General features: G+C 32.0%; 1 protein-coding gene across 3 annotated transcripts in view; it reads right to left on the bottom strand.

The window, feature by feature from the left end:
- The window catches only part of LOC129913331 (maternal protein pumilio), a 464,853-nt gene that overhangs the window by 436,676 nt on the left and 8,439 nt on the right, over positions 1-19,738 (bottom strand). For all 3 annotated transcript variants that reach the window (XM_055991943.1, XM_055991941.1, XM_055991942.1), the window contains 2 exons: positions 14,293-14,916; positions 9,901-10,578 (listed from right to left, as the gene is read on the bottom strand). In XM_055991943.1, the coding sequence (XP_055847918.1) occupies positions 9,901-10,578; positions 14,293-14,469 (855 nt within the window). In that variant the 5' untranslated portion in view covers positions 14,470-14,916. The remainder of the gene's footprint in view (positions 1-9,900; positions 10,579-14,292; positions 14,917-19,738) is intronic.

The raw sequence follows: 19,738 nt of genomic DNA, 5'->3' as shown, positions 1-19,738 counted from the left end.
CTAATGAACATCTGATTTTTATTTTCAAACTGTAAAGTGTCCGATTCTTCTGTTCCCATCTATTAATTTTCGTTTCACTGATCAACCATAACCTCAAATCTTAAAAATCTACCTAAGTGGTTTACTTTACTGACAGGACTGTCCATTTATATTAATTTTTCAATGATTTCTATTAAATGAATTGTCAAAAACTTATCTTTTGATTTGTTTCAATGATGAAGTTCAATGATGTCTTTATCTGTCCCCTAATTAAAATGAAACACAACGTTCTACCGATTTGTGTTCAAATATTGTCCGTGCCTCTTGTAGAAATGCGAACGAAAAACTTATTTCTGCATATGCAATCCCAAACAAAAGGACTGTAGGACATTTTGCAGCCATACTGTTTCAACTTTTCGTGAGGCGTTTCCCTGTAGCTCAATCCTTTTTTTTTTTTTTTTTTAAGAACGCAGTAAACATATTTAATATTATATTTTCCACAATCGTGAAAAATCATTTAAAACCTTAACGGTCATGCTGAAATGCACAAACAAACATAACAAAAAATAATTAAAGATACATTTAAACAAAATTGTAAATCAAATTGCAAAAACATACTCATATATCAATCTCTGGAATTTCACAGCACAGTTGCAATCCTTTTAGTAAAATAAAAAAAAAAAAATTGCCATCTCCCAATAACCGGATATTAAATTATAGCCAAACAACGCACCAAATTCCTGGGTGGTCATCAAATGGCTAAACAACAAGTAACTAGAGCCCCCTGTTATATATCTTCTATACTATACTCAGTCGGTGTCGGTGTGGAATAGCCGTCTGTCTGGTCGTATCAAGCTAGCATTCTATAGCTGCTGGGGTATAGTCAGTATAGAATAGCAACTCTTCAATCAGAACAATTATGTGCGTATATAGAAACTAAAACGAATTATTCGATTCATTTTTTTTGTTTTAATTTATTTTACAGTGCGTTCCTCCTCCTCCTAGTCAACCCTTCTCATCACTATCATGTTTTTTTTATTTCATCTTCGTAATCAGAACGATATTCCATCTTTGGGCAGAACATAAATTTTATAACGCTCTCTGGCAACTGAGACTGGATCTCTGTCGCTAGCTGACAGCATGCAGTCCATCAGTGATCAAATGGAACTATACAGAAGCTAGAAGCTATATAGCTGCAGGCAAATCAATGACCTGAACACTATACAAGCAACTATTCACATACCTACAATGTTATATACGGTGTTGGCCATCATCATCATTATTATCATCGTCGTTGTTGGCGCAGCAGTATAAGGTAAATCGATGACAATCACACATGAATGTGAGCTCAAATATGGGGGATGATGATGTAGGAGCAATAGTAGAAATAGAAGAAGGTTGTGGCTTTTGCTGCACGTTAGGGATTTGTGTCCCGAACAAAATATAGCAAATATGGCAACACTCCAGGACAGGAAAACATTGGATGTGTATCGCAGTCGTCGTAATGCATTTTTATTTACTTTTTATAATGTTTATTTTCTGTGTTTCTTTGTTCGTTTAAATTATTTAGATATCCGGAATACACATGCGGTTAACTCTGTCACTATAGCAAGTTCTTCCTTTTTTTATCAGTTTACCAAGTTTGGTATTGTAAAAAAAAAATATATATCGTGTGAAAAATAAGAAGAAATTCGTTAAATGATAAAAAAACGACTAAAGAACATATAAAACTAAATTAAAAGAAAATTCAAAGTTAATCCTCTTCAATTTTGTGTTTAGAATTTGCTGAATCAGCTAACATGCAGGCGCTGGATCGGCGACGATGAAGAAGTACACAACTATAGATACTAAGAGGTTTAGGTTAATCCTATTTTTCTGCAATGGCATAAAACTTGCTAACATTTTGCAGTAGAGAACATTTTTATCGGACGAATATGTTTGAAACAAAAAAAAATATATACTTATGACGATGGTGTACATTTGAGTTAATTAAAATAAAATAGTTCGAAGCAAATAATTGATTTTTTTTTGTATTCCTTCGGCTATAATGCTCAATCCAACACATGCTGATATTGAATAAATGAAATGGATTATACTTGAAATAATTAAATTAGTTGTTTTAGATTTTTATGACTTTTGTAGTTGGTAGATAGACATTTTTTTTACTTTGCAAGAACGTGCTATGAAACAAAACGACAAGCATGGCAAAAATTATTGCTTCATTTAAAAATCTCTAAACTTGTTGGACCAACCATTAAAAATAGAAAAAATAAGATCACAGGAAATGGAATATGAATCTTTTCATAAGCTTTTCAAGATTCCAAGGCAATAAAGCTGATCAAAGCATTTCACATTCTAGAATCTCTGTTCATAACAGTAAGTCCGAAATTGGAAAATACCCAAAAGCTGGAGTGTTACTGTTGAAATGGTGGGAGGAATACCTAAACACTTTACAGCATTTTTAACATCATCGATTAAGTTAAACACATACCAAGACCAAACTGTTGTTCAGTTTCCTTGATGCAAATGCCGCTCATGAACAGTGTCAGACGGTTTAAGTTCGGATTCAATGACATTAAAGACCATTGGGTTTACGAAGCACTAAATTCTACGAGGCATATCCAACTTTAATCCGTTCAATTCTATTTGTAATGAACAGCTTTCGAGGTAGCATCTGATCCAAGGAAGCGTTTGTATACATTTTACGAACCCAGGAAATCCTGAAGTAAATACTTGAACATTTCCCCACAAAATTCTCTATTTTGAAAATCTATCAACACTTCAAAACATAATTTCTAAAATTTTCAACAACCAATTGACTGTTGAAAACTTTTGCTTTTATTACCATTTCTGATCCGTTCAATACTGATAACAACTCTTCCGATGTAACCATCGAATTTCATTAGTCTTTTTGAATAAAAAAAAGACTCAGACAAAATAAAACAAAACAAAAAATTATGTGGGAAACAACCCTTTAAAAACCAAGGTTCACAATAAATGAAATAATGTATTAACACACTTTTCATGGTGCATAACACGGTTAAACGGTTTTGTGTCTCACTTGAAATGGTAGTTACCTAATTTGAATTTATTTGCATCGCTGATTCTCAATATAAAAACCCGATTAGAGCTCTTATTTGAAACATGAGAAGAAATTTTTAGATATTGAATATCAGTTTGCATGTTTGAACCTCTGAGTTTAAACCCTAATATCATCTTTTTGCTGATTTTTTTCAGCGAGGCTTTCTTTTTCATTACTTCTGACAGCAATCCAAACTATTTGAATTATGTGAACAATAAATGTCCTCAGATCTCACTTTGTCGTCTGAATATTTTTCTATCCGAAGTGACAAATAAAGCCAATAAGCTCAAAGTTGATTAGTGATTATTACTCTCATTGACCAGATGGTCTTCTATCAATAGTTTTTTTAAATAATTTGAAGACAAACTAGCAAAAGCCATCACTTCAGCTATCCATTATTACGGACATTTTAACCAGATAATGTAAAAATTATTTTTCTAAGACCTATTGGAAAATTTTCTTCCAAACCCAAACTATTCGAAAGCATAGTTTGTAAACTATTAACCTTCAACATAAACCATTTTCTACTCAAATACCACGGATTTCTCAAAAGCCAAAAAGTACTTGCCTCACGGTATTCAAAAACTTTATGCAGAAAACTTTAGTAAGGCGTTAAGGCCCATTTGCTCATACGATACTTAATTATTTAAGAGGAACATAAAGCACTAAGGGCCATTTGCTGAATCGAAACTTAAATAATTTATGTTGAACATAAACCCTTATTCCCTACTTTTTCCTCTGCGTAAACTGTCACATAAGGATTCATGTAGAACTTAAATGCTTAAGTTTCGATTCAGCAAATGGCTCTAAGTTCCACATATCGGTTTGCACGAAATTCAATTTTATTCATGAATCGTTCTAAGTTCAACATAACTTAGGGGGAGGAAATAGTAGAACTTAAGCATTTATTTCCCACCTAAGCGTATTTATTTTTGAAAAAAAAAGGAGAATCCCGCTTAAAAATATATGAATTCGAAGTAAAATGAACAGTATTATCTCAATAACACTTAGGGCCAATTTTTCAATACTCAGATAAACCTCAGATAGAGCTTATTCCTAGGAATAAAAGTTTTTTTATATTGATATTTATTCTTTTGATAGTCTAACTGACGATTGAAAAATCAGGACTTAGTTAAATTAAATTTACTTTCTCCAAATTGTAAAAATTACCCCATATATTTTTGGAGCAATACTCACCAGTGTGAAATAAATAACGATTTGACACTCAATTTGAAGTTCTCAGCGATTTCTCGCATGAAAGTAAATCATTGCTAAGTTGAACATAAATATTTTTTAACAACTTAGAATAAACTAAGTAAAACATTAGAAATATGTTCGACCTAGGTAAGATTCAAATTTATGACTCGTATGAGCAAATGGGCCCAAATGAAATATAATAAAAATTTTCTTATCAAATTCAAAAAGCTTGGTTTCAGTCTTTCTCAATTGATCGAGAAGCACACAGCGATTTTTTAAAACTTGAGCCTCAAAACCTTATTTCTACTCTTTACGGACTAAAGCAGGGTAGTCTTTGAACTTTGCAGTGGCCATAATTGATTAATTTGCGACTTGGGGTTTTAATTACCACTGAAGTGAACTATTAAGCTCTCGGCTTCGTGTTTACCTACCTTACCGAATCCCTTTAAGTCACTTTTGTTACATTCATTTTGATCGATTTGAAGATGCCCAGTGCAGATTTTTACGTTTGCCTTTGGCCGGGCCTTGGGTAGATTTATTCTAAAAACCTAATTCCTAATAATTTTGTATTTGTTCACCAATAACTAAACTATAATTGTCTAATCTACTGTAAAAGTTCTCAAGCTGAGATCAATACCTTTCTTTCTCGTTGCCTTCCATTGTACAGATAACGGAACCCATGAAACTCTGTCCGAATGCAACGTAAAGTCAACAATTAAAAAAAAAATTGTACCCTCAATCTAATTTATTAATATACATTTCTGTATAACGAAAACGAATCCCAAAAACATCAATTTTATTTAAATTATTCAATAAGCTTATAAGAATTAAAATATTCCACCTACTTTTCTTATAAGTAACATTCTTATTCTTTGCACCTTAGTCTCTCTCTTTCAAAAAATATCTAACATCACCAAATCCATAATGGGATCAAAGAGATCTCTTTAGAGAAAGATGGCACGTTTTGCTTAAGCACCTAACCTAACTATTGAATATTTTTACTATAGAAAAAAAAAAAAACTCAAAACAACCCATCTCTTTATCTCTGTAATATCTTTCAATCAATCCAAAAATATTTGAATTGTTTCTTTTTTATCTTCTATATAATCAGTAAATCTACCGCAGCACAAGCATTGTGTTTATTTTAGTCCTTTCTGTAACATTTTTTCCTTCCTGCTTCCATTTTGTCCGGTTTTTTTGTATTTTTTTTGCTATAGTACCCCCTCAAGTAAAAGTTTATTTCCACCCGATAAGGCAGATGTATTTCTATGATGAAGTTTTTTTTTTCTCTATGAGATGAGACGACAACGACCAAGACAATATAAATTTACCCAGGAAAAAGAGACGCGCAGAAAGATCTTAAATTGTAGATACTGAACGAGGAGAAATGTATAAGGGACAGAAAACAAAATAAAAAAAAAACACAAGATTACAGAAAACCATGACACTTCTCTTCATCGGGACCAACCATATTTTTTCTTTGTTACTTTGATAGTTCCACACCAAGGCTCTCGTTCTCGTTATTTATAATTTTGCTTCCATTTTTTTTCCAAATTTTTTTCTTTTATTTGTCTTCTTATTTTTGCCGGCATTTTTACTTCTATTTGTGTGTGCTAGCTACTAGCTACTAACGCTCAACGGGCCGTTTATACTGTCATCGTCACAGATCCAAATAGAGATATATTTATGTACACATATATGAATCTTTATAGATGCAAAAAAAAATATACTATAAAAATCTCAGACACAACTCATAGTCATCATTATGGGGAAAACTTGTCAGTCTCTCTTCTGTGTAGTTTAGTTCTTCTGGAGTGGAGGCTGGAGAATCCCTCTAGCGCAGCTCTCATGTGCACGGAAAATGACAGTGAGAGCGAATTATACATATACAAAAATTAAAAATAAGAAAAAAAAAAAAAACAAGCACAACGACGACGAAGAAGACGCAAAAGATATCCTACTAGAAAAGAAAAGTGATAGAACTCCAAGAATCATAAAGAAAAAAAATGAAAGAAATAAAAATAATAAACAACAAATCAGGAGAAAAAGAAGAAGAAGAATCAAAAAATGCAGACACTGCAAAAGTAGTATAATATCTCTACTAGCAAGCAGGTTTGACGTACTCTAGTACTTAGCAGAAGCAGCAGCTCGCATTGTGGTTATTTTTAAAGAGCATTATGAATAAGACGGCAACCTTATGTCCATGGAGTTTTTTCTTTCACTTGACTTTGACTTAAACAAAAGTTGTTGTTTTTGTTTAATATAAGAAGGGCTCTTAATATTCACTGCAATTAAATGAGATTATTCAATTTAATGTGAAGATATACAAAAATGAGCTGAATATTATATTTCCAAAGTCTCATTATATTGAATGTGTTGAATTAATATTGATTAAATTTTTTGTTCAAGTAGTAGTGAAGTACTTTAATCAATAAACAAATTGGACTAGGTATGTATCGTTTGATTTATTAATACATTTTGACTTACCGAAAAAGATAAATTGAATATTCTTTTTAATTTTCAACTCTATACTTAATCTTTATACTTTAAGAAACTGTATCAGCAGTTTTCATCAGGATAACAAAAAACCTAAATTTAAAGGAAAAACAAAGTCCTTTATTGGGAAGAATTACCCGATACACACTGATATTTCAGTTTCGAAAATTAATACGATGGACTATGTGCCTTCTACATTGTGTAGTGCGGCTTAAGAAGGATATCAAAAACTTCCAAACAAATTGTAGTAACAAAGCAGAGTTGTTACCTACTACACTCTCAATACAATCGCTATCAAGTGGTATACTAAACCGCTGATGGAATTAGAGTAGGAATTTTGGGGTCTAGAGTTTGTTTTCTAATCCATCCAACCGTCCTTTTAGCATATTCCAAACAATAAACGCTATAAACAAATATGCCTATGAACGATATCTCAAAAAAATACAACATTAACGTCATTTCAGATAGCCAAGCCGCGCTTAAAGCAATAAACTCCCTTGGCACTAGCTCAAAACTCGAATGGAGTCCAAATCATATTTTGGTATAGAAACTAACGTGATAAAAACACATACAAAATTATGAAGACCCGAAAATCAGCCAAGCAAAATTATACCTTGAAAATTAAAAGCAAAAACTATTAAAAACCTGCATTCATCTCAGCAGGAACAACCTGAAAATAATAACAAGCTTTCTCATAGATCATTGCAAACTAAGAAAAAAACTCAATAGCAATGGCATGGTAGACAGTGCCACCTTCAGGTTCTGCAATGAACATTAAAATATACCAGAGTGTATACTGGGTGACTGTGGAGTACCCTTGCTCTTGCACAGACACCTTTGCCCACACAGTCTGTCGAAATTCTCTAAATACTTTTATACACATGTACTTGGGGCTCAAAGAGGTCACTTGTGGACATTTTGCTTCGAAAGCCTAGAGGATTTTTCCTTCATCGATGTATTTCTTTAATCGAATTGATCCATAAAAGTATGTCCAATTTGTACCTATCACCTTGTACCTTGATCGCTTAGAATATTATATGGATGTCTTACTCATTCGCTTGAATAGGAAACTCATGAATAAGTTTCGCTGATTCGTCAAAATCATCTAGGAGGACAATACCGGTACCATAAATGTGAAAAAAGGAGTAGGACAACGCGAGGTGCTATCATGCAACTCAAAAGTCAACACCAGGGGCACGATTTTTAAAAATTGAATACAACTATTGGCTTATGCAGATGATATGGTATCACTGAAGAACGGAAAGAGCTAACAATGGCCCGTTTACTGGGGGAAACCGACGAAGTTACGAATACCAGAGTTACGGGCGACAGAGTGACGAGTGTCAAAGTTACGCGAAACCGAAGTTACGAAAAACTAGAGTTACGAATTCTAAAGTTATGTTAAGCTATGACATGTGATTTTATGGTTGGCAACAATTGCGAGGAACGATATGGAATTATGGAAATACAAACAAGAGATTAGCATTTTTCTCATTGGTCAGAACTAAATTAGTAAAGCGAAAATGGGTGTTATTTAATCTTGTAAAATTTTGATTGGATAGGTATAGATATACATAATATATGGTTTTGTTTTTGTGAGAAGATCGCAAAAACGTTGAAATAGAAAAAAAACATAAGTATACTTATGTAAGTTTGGGGGACATAATTGAATTTAACTTCTTATTTGTCCAACTAATATTGCAAATACGTATTTTTTTTTTTTCTATTAATTAATATAATTATTCATAGCGTATTTTGTAATACCCACTTTGTTATTATTTATATTAAAATAATAACCAAACCACCCCTTTTTTTCAGACGTTATTTTGGTGTGGTGAACTGTTGTTGCAATTGTTGCCAACCCAAAAATCACATGTTATAGCTTAACATAACTTTATTTTTTATTTTTATTCGTAACTCTTGTTTTTCGTAACTTCGGTTTCGCGTAACTTTGACGGCCGTAACTCTGTCGCGCGTAACTCTGTTATTCGTAACTCCGTTACCATTTCGTTTACTGGTATTGAGAATAATAATTGGATGTCACCGAGAAGAAGAAGTCCAGTGTCCCTGTTCTGTAATTTTTATCACTTGCGATACAATTTTTTAATAACTATAGAATCAAAATGTATTTTATATAGTTATCCAAAAAAAAAAATTAAAATCACATAATTCTTAATTCATAAATTCCAAATTTAAAAGATGTTTTGATTTATTTTATCGAAGAAAATGGATTTTAAAGAGGTTCAAAAATGTTTATCACCAGTGATAAAGTTACAGAATAGTCCCAGCATAGTCTACTCGGACAAAACATCAAGGTTAACAGATAGATTTTATAGTAGTCAGAGATTGTTTAATGATATCAAACGAAGAATCACTCTTGCCAACTGCTAATTCTCAAATACCAAAAAACCATGTATTTGACAATAATAATCTCGATGCTTGTGTATTCGCCTGACCCATGCTCATTGGCAACAGCATATGAAATCTTTCTGAGTTGTTTTAAGTAAAAATATTCATCAAGTTATGTTTACCTCATTTTAAATCAGTATAAATTGGCGTAGATAATTCAACGACGATTTTTATATAGGCTTTAAAACGAAGGCTGAAATACAGAAGCTAAGATAGATGGGACAAAAGAAAAATATGATCGCATCCAACTTCGTTGGACAACGAAGACATAATCAAGTGGAAAAAACCTTCATCTTAGTTGCTGTGCACAACTGGAAAAGCTAACTGGGACCCGAGCTGGCAGGAAAGACTGCACTATTTTAGCCCCACCTACACGGTAAGAAAGTATGAATTCAATGAGTCATATTTAAATTGAATACTACACAAAGTTTTTTAAAAACCTAACGAAAATGTATTTGGCTGACGTTATCAAATTGAAAGCGATCTTTCTCGGCTTTAAAAATGAAAATAAAATTCAGCTAGTCAGGATCGGCCCTTAAGCGCGAAGTCTGGTTTCTTATGTATGACTTTTCTTAAATATACAAGTTAATTTAAAATGAAGGAAATAATTGTACGCGGTTAAACTTGGAACAAATGTTTTTTTTTTCTATAATCCATCACAAATGGTCAGTCTTTAAACATGAAGAAGTGTACTTACATAAGCCTAACTTAGAAAATGAACAAAAGATCAAACTTACGGCTGCTGCATTGCGATTAGCTGCTGTCATATATTGATTTTGCGGCATCATTCCCATGTGTGGCTGCCCGCCCAAATAAACTAATTGCTCAGCACCCTGAGGCGGTTTAGGCACTCCAACACCATTCATATTTACACCCGGATGCACATGATCGTAGATATTGCCTTGCATGGCAGGTGGCATCTGCAATTGCATACCTGCTGCAGCGGCCGCAGCAGCAGCTGCTGCCTGATTATTTAGAGCATGATTCAATATATTCGAATTGAGATGATTTGGGGCGCCTAAATGATTCTGCATTTGCTGATGCGATGGATGCGGCGGTTGTTGTTGCTGCTGCTGCTGTTGTTGTTGTTGTTGTTGCTGCTGTTGTTGTTGTTGTTGTTGTTGCTGGTGCTGTTGGTGTTGGTTAATCATTTGCTGATGTTTGGCAGCAGCAGCTGCTGCTGCTTGTTGCATTGCAACATTCATCCCACCATTACCACCACCAACATTGGGCATTTGATGGAGGCCACCATTAGTGCCCATATTTCCCATATTACCCATATTGCCCATATTACCACCTCCACCCATTCCGCCACCCATACCGATAGGGCCAACTGGTCCAATTCCACCACCACCGGGCACCGCGTTTGTTGAGTTCATGGGATTTGGCGGATTGTATTTCCATTTATCGGGATTCTGTAAAAAGAAAAAACAAAAAAAAACTGTTAGTAAAACATAAATATATGTATTAACATAGCGACAAAGATAAATGTGTGTAATGTGGATAGAACAGACAACTGAAACAAAAAAAAAAGAAAAATTACGAAATATCTGCAGAGGATATTACATGTAGTCCATCATTCTAAAAACCAACAAAAGCCTTCACCACCCCTACAAAAGCTAACTATTTCTCTTCTTTTTTCGTTTTTTCTATGTGAGTTTCACTTTTTTTTCGTAATGGCCAAAAGAGGGGTTGTGGCATTTTCCTGACCGTGTCCTGTGTTTGGTTGTTGTTTTTGTTTTTGTTTTTTTTTTATTTATTATTGGAATTGTGCCAGAAATTTGATTTTCAGTTTCGTTTTGCACTTTTTATCTCACTCTCCGTCTTCCATCAGCGAAGAGGAGTGTGTACACATTTATGTATGTAACGTATAAACATGTTTGTAAATGCAAAAATAAAATAAAAAAACAAATTCGTATATAACAGCTGAAATTAGAAGCCTGTTTTATGTATTTCAGTTATTGAGAGATGCATGAAGAACGTACAATTTTAATTTGTTTTTAATTTTTTGTTTTGTTTTCTTATGTTTGAACCCTCGATTTGATTTTTATTAAAATTAAGTTTTTTTTTTGTTTAAATGACTGCTAAAACGAAATGTTTTGGTGGTGTTAAACTGGATTATTTACTGATTTTTTTCAATAGTGACAATAGTCAGTGTAAAAACCAAGAGAATCAAAAATAGTCAGTGCAAAAACCAAGAAAATAAAAAAGAAGAAATAATATCCGAAGAAGAGAATTGAGAAGCTATATGTGTGATCAGAATCTTTATATTTAAAGTTGAACGAAAAACGAGAATCAAATGAAATGAGAAATTTGTGGCGCTACACGCCATAAGAGAGCAAGGTCTAATAAATAACAACTTGCAAGAATGGAAGAGACCTAAAATTTACCGCCGAGTTTGTTACTCTTGGATCCTTTCTCAATTCTTCGCAAGAGACAGTACCCCGGAAAAAATGATTTTATGTGGTGTAGGCTGGGTACGAACCCAGACCCCTGGTAGTTCATCGTACTACAAATTTTATTACTAAACCATTTTGTGCAGGTAATGGTGCACAACGGGTTGGTTACTTTGAAAGTCTATAATTGAAAAGCAATAGTTCTGGAGCCATTAAGCTCAATCAATAACTCGACATTGTATCTATCAAAAACATGCACAAACGAAGTTTCTTCTTTGAGAAATTAAGGAAATACACTAAGGTCTGTCAAGTAAGACAAAAGAAAACGCATTTCAAGCCGTATTCCAGATTTAGCCGCAGAAAGAATTATGTAAGTAGGGGTGACTGTACTACATTGATTTTTAATTTCTATAAAGTATAATACTCCCGTAGATGGAGCCGGATAGAACATTGAGGATTCCGAGGGGTATTGGTTAAATTTTAAAAGGGGAATGCATTAAGTAATGCAGGTGTTTTAGTGCTCTATTTTGTAATCTATCAAGTAGACGAATTTGACAAAATATGTACATTATAGCTAATAACAAGCTTTAGGCTTTAAAAATTGAAGTCCGATAAGAGGGGATAAGGAATTGCCTAAACTGTTTGAAAAAATCGAAGGGTATAGAAGCTTTTTTGGCAATTTAAAATATGTACGTGATGAAAACGAACAAAAAAACAACTTTGTAAAAGTTATATCCGCAGCTGGATTCAGCTTCCGTTCTTATCGGCAGCTGCGTGTTTTTTTTTTTTTTGTAATTCATGTAAATTTTTCGAATAGCGCTTGAACTGATTCAAATTCCTTTAAAATACTAGAATTCAACGTGTATTCACACCGTAATTTTAATAAGTCGGTGTTCATCGACCGATTCGTCTTAGAAGGTAAAACTGCTTTTACATAACTGATAAGACCAACAACCTTTACCTGGGCGAAACGCATTTGGACTAAAGGTCACTTAAACTTTTAAATTGAATGTACATTTTTCCTGCGGATACGGATTACAATGCCAAAAAATATAGCAATTATTGACAGTACCGACATCATTTCGGAGTTATTAATAAAGGAACTATTCATGAAAAAAAACAATGGCGTTATATTTTAACGAAAAAACAACATTTTGTTTTCGAAGCATTGAATTCTACTCAATTTCCATTACCCCATTTAACTTTCAAGAATTCAATGAACTTGAAAAGAAATCGTCCCAGTCCTTCGTTAAAAGAGAAATGACACGAAGTTGGAAACGAATATGAGAACCAAAACAACTTGTTTTAACCAACCAGAGAGGTACAGTAGCGAGCAAAAAAAATGCAAACAATAAAAACATTTGCATTTTTTTGCTTGTCTAAAAACGCATATTTACGTACACTTTTGACCAAATAATGGTTTTGGAGTAAAATATTAAACAAATTGACTTTTTTTAATGAAAATAAAACAGTTTTAATATGCCAAATTTTTTAACTTAGTTCTTGTGCAAAACTCTTTAAACCTCTTTCGTTTGCATTTTTTTTTTTTTGCTCGCTACTGTAGTTCCTTATCCAACATAGAAGCGTTCATCGATACGCAAAGCGCGCATTTTCGTTAAGAGAACAATGTAAAGATACGAAAGCCATCCTACCAGTCATGAAGAAAGTTTCGTTTATCAAGATATTTCATGAATTGACCGAATCATGAATCAGCGTTTCAATGACCTTGGAAAAATGGACTTTAATCCTATAATTTGCCTTTTGTAATAATTGTAATTAAAAGCATTCGAGCCACAAATCGACGTTCATGACACTGATATTGAGAAGATATCATCAAAATCTTACTACCCATCACTTTTAAAATCAAGCTCTGTAAATAAGGTAAATAAAAGCTATTGATAAAATAATAGCAGTAAAGTACACATGAGTACTTCGCAATCGTCCAAGAAATACAGACTAATGAATAACTTAAATGCTATAACGAAATTATATTATACTCGTATATTCAAGTTAATTGTAAGCCATTAATTTGGTTTAATCATTTACGTGTTTGAGAAGAATCTTAGTATAAAAATATTCCTCCTATGACAATTTGTGTCATCTCAAATAGATTTAAAACACGAAAGGAATAAAATTTCCAATTCAATTCCCATGGTGTTGTACTTATTTTGTAATAGGACTATCAAAACTATCCCACTACACCTCAAATGTGTGTTCCTTCTTCCAAAGAAGTGACTTGTAATGATACAGTGCCTAATCTTGACCGTTCAAATTCCACAGAAAATCTATTCCTATTCCTGCCAAACTAACACAACACGCATATAATAAGAATTATTTTGTTAGCCAATACGCCCTGGTTCTTTACGAACTCTTGCGTCACTAATTTATTTATTTTTATTTATTTATACAATACAAGATCATATCTTAAAGCCTAGAAGAATATAACGTATCTATTGCATTCTTTGCAATTTAAAGCCAATTACACGCGTTATCTTTTCTATTTCTATTTCTGTTCATGTTATTTATATTGTTTAAATTAACTGATTTAATGGAGCAAAGAGATTGAATTTTATATTTATGCCTAAAACGATTTGAGAAATGAGTTCAAATTGAAAAACCAATTCAATAATATTATACAAATTTAAATTAATAAAAACTACAAGATTATGTATTGCAAATTTAGTTTGTACACAAACATAATCTAATGTGAATTTATATAAATAAAATGCTTACATCAATGGAATGCTCATCACCACAAGCCCATCTAGCTTGCTTCTGAGCAAATTGTGCAGCGTATTCTGCTTCATGTTGAGGCTGTCGCTGGAAAACATATCCAACAGCGGCATCGTCTTGGGAACGTACAGGCTGTTCCCGTACAATCCGGTCATCATTACCGCCCAGTAACTTCATGTGTTGCTGTTGTGGATGATTGTGATGGTGGGTCGAAATTGAGATCGAGGGGTAATTGTTGGTACTGCTTAACAGCTCTATTTTGACGGCTTTGTATTGAACGTGTGTCACAAGAAATACTTTAAGAGATCTTTTTTTATATTTTTATTTGCTTATATTGTTGCAATATTTTTGTTTGCCTTTGTTATCTTTTTTTTTTCGTTTATTTGGATTCACTTGTAGTACAAAATTTTGTTCTTGTTTACGAATGCGCGTGTTACGCGACGAACTTTTCGACGAATTACACAAAAAAAAAAACGCGAAATCGAAGTCAGAAACCGAATTTCACAAAATTGGAAAATTGATCGCACCGTTAAAAGTGATTTGTTTATATCGAATAGATTTGTTTAATTGATTCTTTTAATAAATTGATCTCAAAGTTAATTTTATTGATGTTGAGTTTAAGATCTGTAATGGAAAAAGAAAAAAAAATTGTATTAGCATTTTTAAAAATTGTTTCAATTTTCTAAATTTCAATAACAAACTACATATAAGTCTACAATAATTTAGTAATCTTAAATTGCTAAGTCAGTACTAAGTTTAGAGAGCACAGGCTGCAAGGGCTTTCGAAAGAATATTATATTTAGCAAAGTTATAATTTAAAATTCAGTCGTGTTACTTTCTTTTGAATAGTATCTAAATTTTTAATGTTTATATTTTGAGAATTAAATGTTGTCATTATTGTTGAGTAGAGAGCTGGTAATGCGGCCTAATAGGTGGCTGATATCTCGTGTTTCCGAACATCTGGGGCATGTCGAAGCTCTTTTTTTTAGAAGATTATGCTGATGTGTTTTTATAACCAGTCCCTGAATTTTTTGTTGAATTCAAATACTTTACATTACCAGAATAGAATTTTGTAAGAGCCAAGCTATTTAAAGCAGCAGACGATGACTTGGTAAATTATCTGCACGTTCGGCCGAAAGTATGCCCGCAGAATGAAACCTTAAGAAAGGAGACCGACTGTCCCAACTATCTCATACATCTCTTTTGTTTTAGCCAGGTCTTAAAGTGGACAAAAGATTGCCATTATTTTTTTGTTTAAGTAATGTTTTTAAAACATAAATGATTATTTTGTATGAAAGTTACTATAAAAATTTGTTTTTCGAATATTTACTAAAATCGATACAATCAATAATGATGAGAACTCGAGGGGGACAAACGATTGCAATGTGATAAGTTTGAATTTTTCGGGGCAAATTTTTTTTTTTTTTTTTAATAATTATGTCAAGAGTAAGAAACGATTGCAATTATTGGTTATATAAATACATATATATCTAAATTTGAATGTTTGCAAAAAAATTGTTCTAAAATTGTTTTGAGGGGTACAAAACGAAAATTGTGGCTGGACAAATATGGAAAAACGATTGAAAAAAGAATAAGATCAGTTTGGTCAAAAAATTCTAAAGTGGGCAATAAGAAAATTCATAAATTAAAACTTTACAATGAGAGTATAGGTGGCCGATTTCTGAAATATTTGTTATACCTAGGTATGAAGGATATCCTATATATCTGGAAATATGGCTGTGTTGGGATATTTAAAAAGCCTCAAAATATAAACAGTTTCAAAATGAGGATATTGGTATCTACCGTCATTCTCACTGCCAAGAAAATTACAAGATGAGTGCAACTTCCAATGTTTAAAGAAACTTGTCATTAACTTGATGTTTGCCACATTTTTTTTACCAAAATAACTTGAATTGCTGTCTTTATTTAATCAGTAGAAAAAGATAGAGACTTATACTGCCCATAATCTCGTAAAGGCCCTAACTACACTTTTCTTAGTTCTGAGTTATAGAGGGAAATAGTAAATGTAATATCGCAAAATTCATATAAAAATGAAAAAAATCAAAAGTTCATTTTCAATTTTCTGACGTATTTTAACTCCAAATATGCAAAAAAATCAAAATCGAAAATTTTTTAGATAGGGCCTTTACGAAATTATGGGCAGTATAGCGTCAATACGTTAACGTATGATTGTAATCGCATGTCGATTGGGCTCCTGTTTTCTTCACTTTTTAGATTAATTACCATGGATTGGCTCCCTAACCCCTGCTGCTTTTGGTCCCAGATTGAATTAATTCGACAATTGTGTGAAATCCTTGGAAAAGTTATTATGTATTTATTTATTTAAAATTGGGGAAGAGTGTATACGGATCAGATTCTGACGCTGGCACCCACCCTCGCTTTTCTTTTTTAAATTCTCAATTTGTTTCAAAGACTAGTACCCATAAGAACATATGGTTTTCAGTATTTGATAAGGAAAAAATTGAGGCAGTTTACTCTATCAGTAAATTTTGTAATGTAATCCACATTCATAGACACTCTCTAAGCCGCGTCTAAGAAAGAATGGAGCTTATCCTATTCAAATAACATTGGATAAACCCAAGTCTAAGATAAACTGGGGTCTAAAACTGACTATTTATTTGCCCCATAGTATTTAATTTGGTATTATCCCACATTTTGACTTTGAGATCGATTACTTCATAAATCATAATTCATTAAAATAACTTGATTTAAAAATTAAAATTTATTGCAAAATTCTGGCTTTTCATAAAAAAAAAGTACAGTCGAATCCCTCTAAGTCGAATTTTCATGTAAATTGGTACGACTTCTTAGAGGAAGTTCGACTTAGATTGAGTTGAAAAAAAAAATCAAACTTAAATCGATCTTTCGCTGATTTTTCTATAATAAACAATGCCCGAACATGATTTTATTGAAAAAAAAAAAACGATTTAAATTCAATTTTTTTTTAAAGCAATTCGACATAAGTATAATTCCACGAAAGTTAACCACTAATAAGCCAAAAATTAAAGTGAACGTATAAGGAATTAAATTATGGTATTTATGTAACTAAATACTTAGACGTTTTATTTTAATAATTTTATATTAGTTTAATTTTTTTGTATATACATTGCTGTATCTATGTAAAAATTTAAAAAAAAAATGAGGAATTTTTGGAGTAAAAGATGGAAAAAATTAACACTAAAAGTTTTGAAAGCAAGCATTATTTATAAAAACCTTAGATTAAACTTTATTGCTTGTTTTCGAGCCAATTATTTTGATTTATTCCTACTCAGATTCTGATCCTAATAACTTTCAACGGCATACAAATAAAAAGTGTCATGTACTTTGGACCAGACCTACCTACTGATATGTATTTAGACCCACTTAATTGCAATTTCAAATTCTTTCCAGGTTTGAGCAAAATGCAAAAAAAAAACTAAAAATGCCAATTTTTTTTTCTTTTTAGGGTAGGTATTTCGTTCAAAACTGAAGGGCAATCGGGCCAAACGGACTTTATATACCTAATTTTACAAATAAAACTGAAATTTTTAGTAAAGTAACGCAGTTCATTGGTTTTGATCACTGTCATAAATATAGAAATATCATTCAAAACATCGCACTGTGGGCTAGAAAGCTATTTTAGCTGGAATTAATTAAAAATGTCAACTTCTTCTAAAATTGATAATTTTGGTCTCATTCGATAGATAAATGAACTAGCTATAATTTCTCATTCAAAGTTGAGGCCAAAACATTCATTGGCTACATAAAAACACAATCGGAAGCAATTTTTCGAAAAAAAAAACAAAAAAGGCCACTTTTTCCTCTATCCAGATATTCGTTTACCGAGTTTGTTTTAACGGATTGATTGTGAAAATTTTGCTAGTTTATCAATAAGTGATATGTCCAAATATAGTATTTGCTAATAAATTGTTATTATATTTAACTTTTGTGTATGAATTTTAAAGTAAAGTATGTTACTAGCACCGATTTTATATAAAACGAATGTTCCTAAGCTTTAAAAAAAAGGCACGCGTAGGCACACTCTAGAAATAATTTTAAAAAGTAGCTAGCCTATATGGCTTTATGTTTTATATAAAACTATGTCCTACAAGAGCAAACTTTTTTCGCTGTAACTCCGAAAGTTTAGGGAGCAAAATATTCAGAAAACCACTTACGATTAAAAGAAAACAAGTTGAATGTTTTCACATAACGGTTTTTTTTATTTGCATTAACATTTTACGTTCCATATTAAGTAAAAACAACTTTTGTTCGCTTCAATGATACCATTTTCGAATTTGATGCGTTCAAACTTCAAAGACCCCATTTTTTTTGTTTTTTAGACTAATAATATGTGTTGTAAATTTGAAAACCTCATTTTACATAATAATTCGCTTATTTTAGTTGTTGTTCTTATCATTAGTGTCTGTTGTGCCATAAAATTTTCATTATTATATCATTCGACATGATTTTAATGCCTTTAATTGCAATTTTAGACTATTTCAAGAATTTCTATAATTAATTCCAGCTAAAATAGCGTTCTAGCCCACAGTGCATCGGTGCAAATGTTATTTTATAATAGATTAAATTATAACCATACTTATCAACTAAAATATATAAAAATATATTGATAAAAATTTCCATATTATTTTCAAAATTCACTGCCCTTTAGGCATAAAAAAGTATTTTGGCCAAGAAAATAAATTTTGAAACAGAAATAAAAAAAAATTAAATTTCGTTCAAGATTTCGTTGTGCTATTTTTGTATGGAAAATTTCGTTTCGCTTCAGCTGCATACTAGATGTCATACCGTTACATCTTATTTAAAAATTTTGTGACGTTTAAAGACAGGTTACCAAAATGTTATTTTGAAAATATTTTAACTATAATAAATATAAGGAGTTGAAGCTATTAAATACCATATTAAGTCAATAGTACACAAACCAGGAATAAGAAATTATAACTATATCACACCCGTTTCAATGGAAATACCTAGCCATAAGGAAGGATTCGTTATTAGATATTTTAAACTGTCACACTACCTACCAACAATTTTTTTTTTTTTTTTGTTGAGAATAATAGTCCAGTGCATTTATAATTTGACCCAGCAGTTTTTTAGAACCCCCACATTTTTTTTGCTCATTCGATAGAGCATTGGCTGAATATCATTACCCTGATTTTTCGCACTCGCGAAATTCACCTTTCGGCCGCCATCTTGGATTTTAGTTTTTGTTGAATACCTCGATTTATATTTATCCTACATAAAAGTTGTGTATACTAGAAACGCAGGCAATTAAATTTTGCGTCTTTTATGTTAAGAACACTTTTTCGATATTCTGAATATTAAAAAAGTTGCAAGCCAACAAAGTAAAAAACCAGAAAAAAGTTACAATTTTAAAGTTTTGAGCACTTTTTATCAAAATTATTAAAAAACCTTCCGAGATAAGATT

The sequence above is a fragment of the Episyrphus balteatus genome, chromosome 3 (assembly GCF_945859705.1).
Source record: "Episyrphus balteatus chromosome 3, idEpiBalt1.1, whole genome shotgun sequence".
Classification (NCBI taxonomy): Eukaryota; Metazoa; Arthropoda; class Insecta; order Diptera; family Syrphidae; genus Episyrphus; species Episyrphus balteatus.
This window is presented reverse-complemented; position numbering and strand designations above follow the sequence as displayed.